At 42.4% G+C, this 15,129-nt stretch overlaps 2 protein-coding genes across 3 annotated transcripts in view; one reads left to right on the top strand and one right to left on the bottom strand.

Moving 5' to 3' along the window:
* Window positions 1-8,760, bottom strand: part of LOC118418371 (phosphorylase b kinase regulatory subunit beta-like) — a gene marked incomplete in the record, with an annotated part of 49,066 nt that extends 40,306 nt beyond the window's left edge. The window contains 8 exon segments of the mRNA XM_035824246.1: window positions 484-578; window positions 746-841; window positions 1,403-1,466; window positions 1,848-2,044; window positions 3,350-3,457; window positions 4,689-4,788; window positions 6,325-6,463; window positions 8,595-8,760. Coding sequence (XP_035680139.1) covers window positions 484-578; window positions 746-841; window positions 1,403-1,466; window positions 1,848-2,044; window positions 3,350-3,457; window positions 4,689-4,788; window positions 6,325-6,463; window positions 8,595-8,694 — 899 coding nt within the window.
* Window positions 8,761-8,846: 86 nt separating this feature from the next.
* Window positions 8,847-15,129, top strand: LOC118418374 (G patch domain-containing protein 1-like). Of its 2 annotated transcripts, none has more exons than XM_035824250.1 (6): window positions 8,847-9,035; window positions 10,242-10,373; window positions 12,189-12,274; window positions 12,590-12,747; window positions 13,617-13,720; window positions 14,824-15,129. In XM_035824250.1, exons 1-6 carry the CDS (start codon window positions 8,969-8,971, stop codon window positions 15,036-15,038), a joined length of 762 nt encoding a protein of 253 aa, XP_035680143.1. In that variant the 5' UTR covers window positions 8,847-8,968; the 3' UTR covers window positions 15,039-15,129. The 2 variants fall into 2 exon arrangements, with proteins under 2 accessions (XP_035680143.1, XP_035680142.1); XM_035824249.1 differs by having other exon boundaries at window positions 14,821-15,127.

Raw genomic sequence — 15,129 nt, 5'->3', positions numbered from 1 at the left:
GCACTTACTCTTCATTCCTTGCGGGACATTGCTTGTATTATGCAAAAGTTCTGATACATTGTGTTTCTGGCAACAAAGGTTACTGTAAAATTAATGCATTTAAGTTCGTGGGGACTTAATTTTGCGGTAGCGGGAAAAAGGACTTTTCGCGGTGGTTTTAATTTCGCAGTAGCCCCATGCACTGTAGTATCTTAATACCCTGGAAAAATGTTCGCGGTGGTTTTAAATTCGCGGTGAAATGGCCAACGCGAAAACCGCGAACATAAATCCACCGCGAACATTTCTGCATTTACAGTATCTGGAACTTACAACCTGTTGCTCCAGTCATATGACTTCATCGTCATATCTCGGAAATAGCAGCCAAAAATTTGGGCACGTCCCAAATACTTAAGTGCAGGTAAGATAATGTTACATTTTATATAAACATAGAACATTCTTTGAATAAAATAGAATGTACATGTAAGAGCCTGTGCAAGGCTGTACCTGATGACTTTATCCTGGGTCCGATACCTCAGCGCTTCATCATCCACAGCGAAGGCTGGAAAACTCACCACGGACAGGAGAGCTGCATCTGTGTTCTGTAGGGCACAAACACACTGTACATATGCACCACCTAGTGATCTGAAGATGAAGTGCATGATACCATCAATTTTGAGACTCTCTTAGTGTTAATAGCGCTATCACAAACTCAAAAACACCATGAACACTCCATTGACTCCAGGAAACCTAACTGCTTGTACCTTACCTTGGAGCTGGACTCTCTTGGCAGCAGGGTACTGACAGTTACCCGGTTCCTGTTGTGGGCATCGATGTCCACATAGATGACTGACCAAGAAGCACCCTGGAGACAGAGGTCACACATTGAAATGGACTTTTTAATATAGGGCCATGCAAAATCCTTACTTCTTAATAATCTGGGTACATTACACATGATAACATGGGACCTCCATTTTATGAGGGAAGGCCCTAACTGAAGCTAGGTGCTCATTTTCACCTGAGCAAAGGGAGGAAATTCATTTCAGTGCCTTTCTTAAGAGACAATGTCAGAGCATATCAGGGGACTTGAACCCAGGACGTCTGGGGTTTGAGCCAAACACTCAAGCTACACTGTACATTTGTGTACATGATGCCACCTTGGTATTCTACTTCTGAATCTGTACTATCCAGGAACCATAAAATCCATTTGGTATAGTAGCCTGATATAAAACTTGAGATGATATGTTTTACATACTACTATAGTATATAGTATGTACATGTAACTGGTATTCTGTTGATAATGATAAAGGGTGTAGTGGAAGAACAAAACACACTGTTGCATTCAAACACTCAATGTACCATCAATCTGAACAATGAAGAATTCAAGAACAACAAACAAAGCATAAGAATGAAATCAGTACTTCACCTGTTTTCCAAACAGGTTGAATCCATTCATGGCCTCCAGTGCAGCTTTGGCCATGGCTATGGAGCTGGCAGTGGGGAAGATAAAGACAGAAATGTCAACACAAATCATTCCTCTCCTGGACTCCATGTGACCTTGCACTAAGCAAAACTGATTTTACAACAAAATGCTACAATTAGTTTCATGAAGATGGATATTTGTAACAATTATATATATGATTTGGAAAAAGGAAATGAATTCACGTATGTGCCTTCTCTGCATATCATTTGCATTATAATATATAGAGAGACTAAGTTACTTGGAAGGTATGGGTCAGTGGTTTCTTTTTTTTTATTTTGCTAGACTAAGTAGGTTCCTGTATTTTCCTGCAAATATTCAATAACCAGAAAATCAAATTGGCAAGGCCCTATGGAGTAACATCATGCCCTTTCTTCAACTGAAGGCTTACCTGGTATGAAGCTCACAGTTGTCATTGTTATACTTGCTTCCTCTTTCCCACACCCCATAGTCAGGCAGCCTGTAGGCCCTCTCTATGTAGTAGACCAGGTTCTGTACGAAGCTGACCTCGTCTGTGGTGTAGATGATCTGCAGTCCTGAGGAGATCATTTGTGCCAAGTACAGGAGGTACAGGGATGGCGCATCAATCTGGAAACAACAACAAGTCTCCAGAGAGGCAAAAATACTGTACATGTCACAGTAGAAGACTGTGACCACAGATGACCTGGTAGCATCCCTGGTCAATCAGAATTTCATGCTTGCAGAGGATTTTCTCCCCAGTATAGGGCATCCTGGGGCATCAAATTTCTTGTTATTTCTTGTAAAAAAAGTGCGTCCAGATGATGCGTTGACTGCATGCCTGGCTAAAAGCCTGAAGTCAGGACAGCTAGGGACACCCTAATCCTGTTAATTTATGCATAATATGTACTTACATGGACCAATCACTGTCCGGCTGACCGTATACCATGGTTCTGTATTGATTCCATTGTAACAGTGAATCCTGAGCTCCTATTGGACTGATTTTCATTATGATAGGGAATTCTAGCTCCTATTAGACTAATTTTCACTATGATAATTATGATAACCCTAAGCTCCTACTGGTACTTCAGATTTGTTAAAAATTAGTCTCCAGGCTACAAACTATGCAGGGATAAAAACTCTATGCAGCCCTGGCCCAGTGAAAGTTTTTTTTTTCTAAATCAGGTTCGTAGGACCTGATGTTACCATCATGAAGATGAAGAGCGGCCCATAGCGATAACTGTAGCAGCATCTTGTCTCCCTAAGTCTTCACTGACTTCACTGACTCAATAGGTGAAGCAGGGGTTAAGAGGCTGCTGGAGAAATTCCCTACCCCATTTTTGGCCAGAGCGGTTGGATTCCCTCACACTGCACCATCGCACATGTGGCGGGTTCTTTTACATGCCTGGGGTATGGCTCTATCCGAGAGACGGTCCTAGCCGAAGCTATTGTAGGTACTCATTTTAACCCGAGTCAAGTGAGGAAAGTCTTGTAAAGTGCCTTTCCCAAGGGCACAAGATCGGTGACACGCGGCCGTAATCTCGTAATCTCTCGAGCAAAACACTCTGCTGCTGCGCTACGCAATCTCACATACCCGATTTTGCATATTACACACCCAGACAAACACATGTTTAAGCTGTCATTGCCTTAACCAAGCTTAGTCAATGAATACAGTAATGTTACAACTACCAACATAAAGCTTAACATACATGTATAGGCTGGCTAAAATTAACGAACACTTTGACTTTGAGATAATGATGCAAACATAAACAAAATTTCTGCCAACATCATAAATATTTCTCACAGGATAACATGTTAACTCACCCCAAATACTTTCTTAACTTAACTAAACACAAACTGAGAGAACGGACAGAATTTAGAGCTGGAAAACCCCTTAACAGGTAACAGCACATGATAAGAATGGTAAGACCTCACCTGAAGATGTTTAGCTTCATTGTCACCCTTGAGAGCATCTCCAGTTTGCCAGTGGAATTCTGAGTGCAGACAGTGTCTGGCGTCTTGGCCCTGCTTAAACAGCTCTACCTATTGACACAAAATAAAACTGCAAGTCTGTAACAGTATAACAACCATGACCTTTGCCATTGACGTTCACCACTTCACCATAAACTCAAAACCAACGCAAACATTTTTCCATCACAGCATGTGTCTACAGTTACCTTAAAACCACTGCAAATACGCCATGTCCCAGCTAACATAAAATCAAATCCACTTGAACTTAAATTCATTTACAATCATCGTTCAGTTTGTGGCCTTGGACTCAGGTCTGTGGACATGTTAGTTACTCTGTATGTAGTCTCTCCGTATGTTGTAGATTGCAAAACTGAAGGGACTACCCCAGGGCTCTAGCCAGCTCGAATTTTTTTTCCGTCAGCCAATTCCCATTGTCGCAAAAACCACGAAAACACTATTCCATGAGTTAGAGAGACTGAACTGAAACCTTGAAAAACGGGTTTTTAATAAGAATATCGTATGCAAAAGGCGCCGACACACATTGTCAACAGTCATAACAATAGCAAAACAAACAGTGTGTGGCTTTTACGGCTGTGGACGGCGTCTTCAAGCTGCCTGTAGCTTCCACCAAGGATTTTTGTCGGTCAAGGTTGACGGATTGGTTTTAAACTATTTCACACGCAGCAAATTTCCATCAATTGGCGGAAAAACGGACGCTGGCTAGAGCCCTGGACTCCCTATAAGATTAAGAAAACTGTAACTAGACCTGGTACATATACTTATCTCTAGACTAAGTCTTGTAAGTGTATACTTACTGTAAACTGTATAAAATTACTGTGTGTTATATCTGAGTAAGTCTAATCAACACAACTCCCTGACAGTAATCTATCTGGTCTGGCCTCTTCCTGTCTTTCTTCCTGTAGTACCCACGATTATCATGCTGATCATTATGGCATGATCCTTATTACATGTCCGATTCAAGGGACATCCCAAACAACATTTAGGTGCTCATTTTCACCTGAGTGAAGTGAGAAAAGTTGTGTAAAGTGCCTTTCCCAAGGGCACAAGATCGGTGACATGACAGGATTTGAACACCGGACCTCTAGGTTCTTGATCAAACACGTTGTCATTGCATAATGCCAGCATCCCTGAGTTTATGAATGATAAGCTAATATAGAAACTAGGATCCAGACCCATAGTCATTACAACATCAGACTTAATTTCCCATTCATAAAATCCATAATCATATACATGTACACTGTACTGTGCCATTAGATGAGTAGAATAAAGATATCTTACTGACCTTCTCTGCCTGCCTCATGTAACAGTACAGGATACCTCTCATACACTTGACCGTGCAGTGCTCAAGTTCATGGGTCCGTCCTCGGTCATCGTCAATTCTCCTGGACACAGAACATGGGAACAACTGACATCACATCCCAAAATAATTTCATTATGTTGGTAGATCACAGGTCATAAGAGTTTTCTTTTATACAAAAAGTTTTTCTCACCTGCTGACGTTTCGATGTCTGTCAGACATCTTCCTCGGAGCTTCTAACTGGAGTTCTGCTTCTCGTCGCTATATGTAGCTGATGTAGGTGGCGCTTTTGCGGCGAGAACACTATCCCAAACATATAGCAGCAAAAAGCAGAACTCCAGTTAGAAGCTCTGAGGAAGATGTCTGACAGACATTGAAATGTATGTATGGAATCTAATGTAACATTCCTTCCCAATCTTTTGGATTATTACAAACTGGAGGTTTGGTACCAGGGCTTGAAATACTTTTTTGTAGCCAGGTTGCTCACTGGGCAACCTCAGACAAATACTTCTATGTTGAGCACATTTACCCTACATTGTGGGGGGGAAATGGCAACGTTAAATAGACACTAGTTCTTTTTTTATAGCAATTACAAACTATTAGACAATTCCCACAAAAGACACTTTTTCGCTGTAAGTGAACAACCGCACCACTCAGAACCCAGGACTGTGTACCTAGCGCACAGCTGCAAAACTTTACCTGCTAATTTCTTCAGTTACATACAAGCTTTCACCAATCTAACTTTTGAGATCAATTTGGTTGGCTAAAAGGGACTTTCTCACCGCTAAAAACACGCGTCCATGCAGCCGTTTATTTTTTGGCTCGGATCTCTTTTAGGGTGCCTACTCGGAGTAATACATCAATGAGACCTTATCTACATCAGCTGAAATGCCAAGATGCTTGCTGCTCAGTGGAAGATCTGGCAAAGGCTATTACTATATGGAGGATAGGCATGGAGGGAGGGAGTCATGTGCATCCATGCAACTAAAGCATGACCGGAAGATGATGACGATGATGATGCCCTAGCTAGGCCTGAGTTTGACACTATGTTGGGCACTGACTGGGCAACCAAGTACTTCAACCCCTGTAATATACCAACAGGCTTGCTCCTAAAACTTTATCAAATGGTACTTCAGTACATTACTAGTATTAGGAACATTGTTTTTGATGGACTAAAAGGTAAAAACAAATGATGCAGGTAAATCTTGTCTGGTACCATGTTCCCTGTACCAGACTTTTAGCTAGGATTTTATTATGCTATTTATGGGGAGTCACTGTAAGTGACTATTGTAGCAGGTCCCGGGGCATCCACTTCCATGGTGCAGAGTTTTTGATGATTTTAAGTTAAACTAGTGCATTCTAAGGTATCCTAAAGATGCAAAAATACTGTTACAGATCGATAGAGGTCACAGTCTTTGACAGATGACCTAATAGTACTGATAGCAACCCTGATCAATCAGAACTTCATGCTTGTCAGAGGATTTTTTCCCTGGTGTAAGGGCATCTCGTGTGTCAAATTTCTTGTTATTCTAAGAAAAGGGTGTCCAGATGAAGCCTTGATGTGTGCCTGGCTAAAAGCCTGGACACTTCTCTAGACCAGTGCAGGTATGAGCAGGCTCACCTGTAGGCCAGTGCCAGTCCCCACACTGCTGTAGCACAGTAGATGTTGTCTCTCACTTTAGCAGCAGGAGAGGTTCCGTCTGTGTGCAGCCGGAACAGCCCCAGTGTGGGGCTCTGGTTACTCAGTAACTGGTTCTTTGCTGAAAGAAAAAGAAAAAAAAGGACAAAAACCACCATTAGTGACATTGACAGTGTCACTGACGAAGGATAGTGGATTCTATCCGAAACTTCAGTGACCGTTTTCAAAACCATATCCAATTGCTTGAGTAACTACTTTTTGGTGTATCTTATTACCTGGATGTCTAACCTACATCGACGCCCCATTAGTCATCGGGTGACAGGAGAAAGCATGACGATACTTGGCCCAGGTCATCCATCCTCCAACGTAGGGCATTCAACAGCGAAACTTCCTGTCTGGATGTACCCTGCTTGCTCAACCGTCACTCTTAGTTCCTGGACGTCCTCCCCAAACCAGCTGTCAGCCAATCAGAGAATACTAGGCCTTTCAGTTTTCAAAAGGGATCTCGCATATATATGGGTAAGCTCATTAATATTGATAAGCAAGGCGGTCTGGAACTAAGGGTAACAGTCGAGAAAGCAGGGTACATTCAGACAGGCGGTTTCGCTGTTGGATGTCCCTGCATGGGAGGATGAGGTCATCAGGATTGGACAAGTTTTCTAAAATTCACCTGTCGGGCATTGAGCACATGAAAAATGTACTTGGACGAACTAATTTTTCACTTGCCCAAAATATCACTTTTACATGCATTTTCACCTCCAGCAATGGCATTCTTATTAATGCCTCAATTTTTCTATGTTGACCATTGCTTGATATCATGACTGTAAAAGTAAAAAAGAAGATCAAAATCTCACTCAATTAGTCAATAGAAAAATCTAACTTGCCCGATTGGGCAAGTGGTGTCATGCACTTGCCTGATCAGCACTTTCACTTGCCCTGGACAATAGGCCTAGTGGGCTTGTCCAACCCTGGCCATCCCTATTCTTCTTAAGCAGTGTGTTGGGTTCTTTAACATGTTTGGGGCTCCCCCATCCACGGGACCAAAGGCCTATTGTCGATCTCTGACTAAGGATGATCTGTTAACATTTGTGCTGACTTGATTACAATTGGATGGTCCTAATTTCAATAGTGTAAAGAAAAAGAAAACTCAGGAAGCACAGAGTTACGATGGGGTTCAAGTGCCACCAATTGACCAACTTCCAACCGGTCCAGGTGTTTTAACTTAGCGGTTATAGCATTGGGATAGTAAGCTGGCGGGCCTGGATTCGATTCCCGCGAAAAGGAGACTGTTCTACTTGCCTCCAGTTTTTCTAGCGGCTCCCAAACCGACCCTGTGAGTAACAGCAAAAGTTTGCCGCACAGGGATATCCAACTCGGAGATTCGAGGATCAATCTCAATGAATCTCAACAAGGAAAGAGACTCGTAGATTCGAGGATCAATCCCAATGAATCTCAACAAGAGGAGCCAAAAGGTTGGACTGGTCAGTTGAAGGTCTTCTTCTGATTATGTCCAAATGTTCATCAGCTAAGGAATCAGCAATTATCAATGTTTTGAAACAGAGGTTTGCCAGGCCTCCGTCCGGGGGATTTGTAGTGAATCACCAATGGTTTGTTCCATCGCACACCGCACCATCGCACGTGTGTGGGTTCTTTAACGTGCATGGGGTGTGGCTTTCCCCATACACGGGACCTCCATTTAACGTCCTATCCCAGGGCCAGCCCTAGCCGAAGCTAGGTACTCATTTTCACCTGAGTAAAGTAAGGAAAGTCGTGTAAAGTGCCTTTCCCAAGGGCACAAGATCGGTGACATGGCAGCCGGATTTGAACAAACACGCAAATACACTAACGCTGTGCCACACGGTCTCACTTGTGCAGTCTCGCTGTGATACAGGTCTGAGTACAAGAACTGGTGCAACAGCTCAATGGGTATAGGGTAGATGTGGCTTTATACAGTTACACCTGCAAATTGCTGCAAACTTATTCATGCTCAGCAATGTAAAGAAGATGAATTTTTCACAGTGTTACAGGATCATCCGTAGGGTTATCACTGCATTTTCACAATCAAAGGAACATCCTGTCACAGGAACTTTCTGGCAAATTATAGTTAACGTTATAGCCTCAGTCAAGGTGAAAACTTGCAGCTTGTAAAGTGACGTTAGGCTGTGTGAAACATTTATGTTTAACTATAACGTCAGCAGGTGATGTCAGTCAAACACTTCCTAAAAGAACGGAGAATACGTCCAACTTCTTACCGACGTTGTAATAATGGTCTAATCTCTCCATAGTGGCGTTAATCTGACGACATTCCGAGTCCACCGTCACGTCTTCCCCTCCCTTGCAGCCGGGCGCCATCTTCCACAGGTCAGGTCAGGTCACGGGCACAGCACGGTCGTAAACACACAAATGTCGTAAAATACACTTTGAAAAAATCATATTTTATCGAATCGTACGCCTTAATGTACAAAAGATTGATACAGCCTATATTTGTATGATTATTCAGGGATCATCGCATCATTGTCTTGTCTATTAAACCTCCATTTTGTAATGTTTTAGCGCTGTGTCGTGAATAAAACGCTCGTTTTACGGCGCACGTACACCTGAACAACAAACCAGCACAGTGAGCAACATGTCTGCTGAGGACAGTGATGATGACCTGGTGTACCACGGAACCCCCCTGCCGCCTCTACAGGAAGGTACGGACATGCTAACATCATTGTCACAGTCCGGCATCATTGGTGTAGCTCCCAGAAATATAGTCTTGATGCTTTCGGGAGGGAGAGTGGAGAGGGGGTTACAGGATGGGGAGGGGGGCGGTTTGGTCGGACCTCATATAAGTTTGTCAGTTTCTTTGTTTCGGTTTAAAGCACATGTGACCATATACCGACTGACTGAAGCGGTTAGGGAGACAACACAACAACAACTTTCGGTTTATTGCCTAACACAGTATTTAGTACATACAGGTTTGAGCAGGAAGGAAGCGAGTAGATCTAGACCAGTCTACAACAGGCACGTTGTATCCTGAGTGTCCAGTATGAATAATTCTATCTTTCAATGTTCATCTCTTTCTCAGTTACATTGTGACATGTAACATGTAGCTACGGCCGTGTGGTGCGTTGGATACACCTGATCCCTCAATCAAGTTAAGCAACACGCAGTCCGGTCAGTTCTTAGATGGGAGACCAACCAAGGATGACCAGATGCTGTAGACTCACGGAGAATTCCACAAAATCGTCTTCTGGGAGGGACGTAAAACGGGGGGCCCGTGCTCGAGGAGGCGCCTCGATCACATTAATCAGCCTCATTACTCAACACATAGTAACCTACTGGCTGCAAATACACCCAATATATTAATTACTGTATTACTATATCATCTAAATATTCTTAATAATGATAATATCACCAAATGCAGCTGGCTCATAAACTTTCTTGGTGAATTAGATTTTAATTTGCATAATCACTATCTAATTAGATAAAGTGTCACTTAAACATACCAAATGAACCTAATGAAATCTGAATCACCCACCCTAACTACAAGACATTATTTTTCAACACCACCACATCAGAAGTGCACATTAAGTTAAACCTACCTGGAGATGATACCCTAGCATTTAGAGTCTTGTTTAGTATTATGATAATGTTATACTATAACATCCCCTCTACATCTATATCTGCATCTATAACCTATAGATGCAGATATATATGTAGAGGGGATGAAAGTTTTGGTTCTATGTTTGAGGTTGCAATAAAAGAGCCTGTCACACTTACCAGCAACAGTACATTCTTATGGAAGTGGATGAAACCAACATATCAGACTGGTCTTACATTCATATAACCAGTATTTACTCATGTACAAACAGGTTTTATGAAAACAAGGTAAATGATAATCTTATTTTCTCCAGATGCTCCAGTGAAGAAGCCTGTGAGTAGAGAGGACCAGGTGGTTACTGACAGGCAGGGAAGGCGCAGGTTCCATGGAGCCTTCACAGGAGGCTTCTCCGCTGGCTACTACAACACTGTGGACACACCAGAAGGTACAGTCAAACCTGTATTAGTGGCCACCTTTGCATAGCGACCACAGGGTTCTCCCCAGAATTTTTTAGTATAGTGGGGGGGCCCGAACCAACGTGCTGCACTTTCATGTAAATGCGTTCACGACAGAGGGTGTCAAATACTAAAGTATAATGTATTATATAATAGTGATTCCTTTGTTGTGAAGTGGCAAAACGACTATTGTTTTGATCATCGGCCATTCACAAGTTTTTGCAGACAATGCCCACTGGAAAATTGATGCCACTTGGCACAAAAATCTGTGAATTTTCATTAAATTTAGCAAAACTAACCCAGAAAATAGGAAGAAACATGCTAAATTTCAATAGTACTAGTAGTATAGTGCCGATTAGTGGAGCTGGGCTAGGAGTATAGTGGAGGGCCTCCGTTATTCCATCCCCTGGGGAGAACTCTGCAACCACCTGGCCATTGCAGTCACTTTCTGTCGGTCCTTTGGATTTTTCCTATTGACATAAGCATTAAGAAATGGTCTGTAGCTGTCACCTGCCAAACTATTCAACATGTTCTCATCATTTTTCTATGTGCAATATGTTTATAGTAGGTTTTGAAAGATATTCAGTTTTATGAAGTGTAATTATACTAATAGATTTGATTCCATGTGTATCAATGAACATGTAAAAAAGGTGCTATTTTAATCAAGTAATCCCCACGTGATAAACAGATCTACTAGTAATGCATCAGAAGAACAAGAGAGGTGGTATCTAGGAATGGGGGAGGGGGGTATATAGGGAAGACAAGCAAGAGAGGACACGTGCAGAACTAGGACCGAAGATGAGGGTTTAAGATGGCCACAAAGTGGTTAAAAGCGAATGGGAGGTGAGGGTAGAGTTAGGGGGGGTGAGGGTAGAGTTAAGGGGGGTGAGGGTAGAGTTAGGGGGTGAGGGTAGAGTTAGGGGGGGTGAGGGTAGAGGTAGGGGGTTGAGGGTAGAGGTAGGGGGTTGAGGGTAAAATATGAGGGGGAGGGTATATTAAAGGGGGTGAGGGTCGAGTTAAGGGGGGTGAGGGTAGAGTTAGGAGGTGAGGGTAGAGTTAGGGAGGGTGAGGGTAGAGTTAGGAGGTGAGGGTAGAGGTAGGGGGTGAGGGTAGAGGTAGGGGGGTGAGGGTAGAGGTAGGGGGTTGAGGGTAGAGTTAGGGGGGTGAGGGTAGAGTTAGGGGGTGAGGGTAGAGTTAGGGGGTGAGGGTAGAGTTAGGAGGGTAAGGCATGAAGCAACGAAACAACTTAGATATCATATCAGATTGAGGGAAGGTTGGTGTGCCCTACTTCTGACAAACTGACACAGTGTTGATGTCACACCTGCGTAAAAAAGCATGTGTCCATAGCATCTAAGTTAAAAGAAGACAGAGCACTTCCGATAATTCAATTGTTTGAGTATGAGAAGAGTTTATTTCTCACAGGGCTCGGAATCCTTTTTTCTGCATACCTGCACTGGTGCAGGTAACATTGAAAATTACCTGCACCAGACAAATTTTATCTGCACCACTCTGAGTTTAGGAAGTATGGATCATACTAAAATTGTTCTGGAACCATTGCTATTTTTTCTTTTATACACTATAGGTCGTAACAGTCAATGCAGCTAATAACAACCCATATATATTGTACTTCTACATCATAGGACATTTATGTATAAAACCCAGTACATGCACCAGTACAGATTAGGTGCAGGTTGACACCAGAAATACCTGCACTAACCTGCATATGCAGGGGTATTTCGAGTCCTGTAGGTCAGATAGGTAAAGAAGACTGAGATAAGTTTAATGCTGCTGCCCCTCCCCTGCAGGATGGACCCCTGCCACGTTTGTGTCCTCCCGGAGCAGCAAGGCTGGCCAGCTGCAGCAGAGACCAGAGGACTTCATGGATGATGAGGTGAAGACAGAAAAAACCTGCACTATTTAACATTTTGGCCCCAAAACGGAAAATATTCTCAAGAATAAAACCTTCATCTGATGACACATACAACCACTTGCATGTCTGGTATTTCTGAGCTGTGGAAAAACGACATGTCAGACTAAATCTTCCTCATGTAAACAACAACATGCTGTATACTTGGAGGTCCCCTAGGATTCATTTGATACATGTAACTTTGGTACTTGAAGGCATAACTATTTGTTTTGTTTGTTTTTTACCAATTTGAAGCTTTTCATGTAATAGAAAATGTTGAATCACGTTTGTTTCCCTCAGGACATGGGGGAATTTGGGATTGCGCCCAAAACGGTCACGACAACACGGGAGTTTCTGTCCGAGGAAAAGGAGGATGTGAGAAGGAAAAGAGCGGCGGCAGCAGCTGACCAGCACAGCGTGTTACCAGCACTGCTACAGGACCTCATCATACCTGCCAGGTACTTGCCATGGCTCCACATATGTACCCTGTTCATAATAGGATTCCTGTGTACGGATTTATCCATCTATTCGGAGTGAATCCGGATATATCCATTTGCGTTCATACCAGGGTAAGTCGAATCTGGATATGATAAATCGTGTCCAAAATCAGATCCGGATGTATCCTGATAACACCACCAGATGCTGTTTAGTAAAGTCAGACAGGTCAAAAGGTAGAGTTGAGTGATGCAAAGAAGAGCAGAATAGATTTAAAAAGTAGAATAGTAGAGTGGATTGGATTGTTTTAACTAAAAAGTGCAACCATGACGCGGTTGTTTGTAAGACTACAAGTAACCGTAATTGAAAAAATTTAAATAGATCATCCCTACAATCATCCTTACCATTCTACACCAAACCATTTGCTACAATTCAGTGTAGTTTCACGTCAGATCTGACAGCATATCCAGAGATGTGAATCGGGATTGCGTTCATAACAGGGTTCACCCAGCAGCGAATCCAGATAAATCCACCTCCAGGTGTGGATTCGGCATATCCCGATATATCTGGATTCAGATCCTGATCCGGACCTTCATACCAGGGTTTGCGAATGAATCTGGATTCAATGCAAATCCAGATTTATCTGGATACAGGAATCCTAGTATGAACGGGGTTGTAGACATGTACATACACACAGTTTGCCGCACCTAGATATGGCATGCCATGGTAAAAATCCAGAGTTTTGCTATCTTTGAGATTGGAAGACTGTAGTAATGTAGCAACACAGTGGAAGACAACATGTGTTTGCAGTGAGATGAGTGAAAGGTCACCATGAAAAACACTTGATTGCTCATCAATGATTGGCTAACCTCTGTGAACACATGAACATCAGAGAGTCCATCGGAGTGCGGCTGCTGAGGAGGATGGGATGGCGGGATGGTGCGGGGATCGGGGCAAAGGTCAGGAGGAAGATCAAGATGAAAAGACAGACTGAAGGTAAGTAAATCATAAGAACTTTATCACACAACAATTGTACATGATACAATGTATGGCAACAACTATTACACAAAGTACACAAAATAGAGGTATAGGATAAAGCTTAATAACCCTGTTAACATAACAATAAGGGCTAACATAATTCTTTGATATAGTATTGCAATGGAGTAGGCTAATCATTAGTTTGATATATATGGTATTTTTGCATTATGGGAGTTCTGACATCTCAAGATATAATAATTATACAAATTTGTTTGTAGCATCAAGTCTCTTGAAAATTGTTGTACTTGATTCGAGAAAGATAACAAGGAATATACAAACCAGTCTACAGTACAGGGAAGCTTTCAAATAAACAGGCAAATTAGCGAGGATATTTTTTTCCAGTTCTGCCAACTTGAGTATATAGAACTGCTTAATGTAGCAACAGAAAAGACTGTATCACACAACTTTCAAATACATAGCCCCTCACAACGTTCATCATTTGATAAGTTTATAATTGCATTGATGTAACAGCCTTTAAACAGCCTTTTAAAGGAAAGCTACACTACAAATGGAAATGCCTGCCATACTATAATAAAAATATGCCAATGTAAATTTCTCACTTGTTTTACTATTAAATCTGTCATAGTTTAGAGTTGTTTCAGTGTTTGAAACTTGCATCGTGCTGACGGCTACTCACTTCATAATTGAATTATGTGATGTCAGTTTAATAAATTCCCCATGCAGTATGACCAGTGCATATGCTTATCAAGCTGGTATTCCTGCGGATGAACTTCAAGGAATTGCCCGAACTCCGACCACTAACTTGTCAATTCCCTCAAATTTGGTGGAAAGTTCATTGAAATCCATCCACGGGAAAGCTAGATCAAGAAGCACTAGTCATACCGGATGGCAAATTTTGATCACTGCTGGTGTCACATAATTCAATCATCAGGTGAGTAGCTGTCAGCTGTCTTAATTTTAAACAGTAAGACAACTCTAAACTATAACAGACTTATGTAAAACAAGTGAGAACTTGTACTTTGGGGTATATTTACCATAGTATGGCAGGCTTTTCCATTTGAAGTGTAGCTTTCAAAAGCCTTAATTTCCTTTTATAGCAGCCTCCTCCCAGAGAACGTACGGCTGTGCCCCTCCCCCTGGTCACCAACACTCCGAGGTGAGAAGCTATATCATTACTCTGTCCTTGGTGCTGAACCCTCCCAATGTACTGCATGTGTCGGTCTTTGGTACTAAACCCTCCCCACATAGCCACATGTCTCTGTCCTTGGTACTAAACCCTCCCCACATAGCCACATGTCTCTGTCCTTGGTACTAAACCCTCCCCACATAGCCACATGTCTCTGTCCTTGGTACTTAACCCTCCCCACATAACCACATGTCTCTGTCTTTGGTACTAAACCCTCCCC

This window comes from Branchiostoma floridae, chromosome 6, assembly GCF_000003815.2.
Source record: "Branchiostoma floridae strain S238N-H82 chromosome 6, Bfl_VNyyK, whole genome shotgun sequence".
Taxonomy (NCBI): Eukaryota; Metazoa; Chordata; class Leptocardii; order Amphioxiformes; family Branchiostomatidae; genus Branchiostoma; species Branchiostoma floridae.
This window is presented reverse-complemented; position numbering and strand designations above follow the sequence as displayed.

Excerpts from the sequence above, each read along its gene's own strand:
- LOC118418374 (XM_035824249.1), top strand. The coding sequence starts at position 8,969 with ATGTCTGCTGAGGACAGTGATGATGACCTGGTGTACCACGGAACCCCC. Across the intron at positions 12,275-12,589 it reads AGGACTTCATGGATGATGAG|GACATGGGGGAATTTGGGAT; the intron begins GTGAAGACAGAA and ends TGTTTCCCTCAG. Across the intron at positions 13,721-14,820 it reads GATGAAAAGACAGACTGAAG|CAGCCTCCTCCCAGAGAACG; the intron begins GTAAGTAAATCA and ends TTCCTTTTATAG.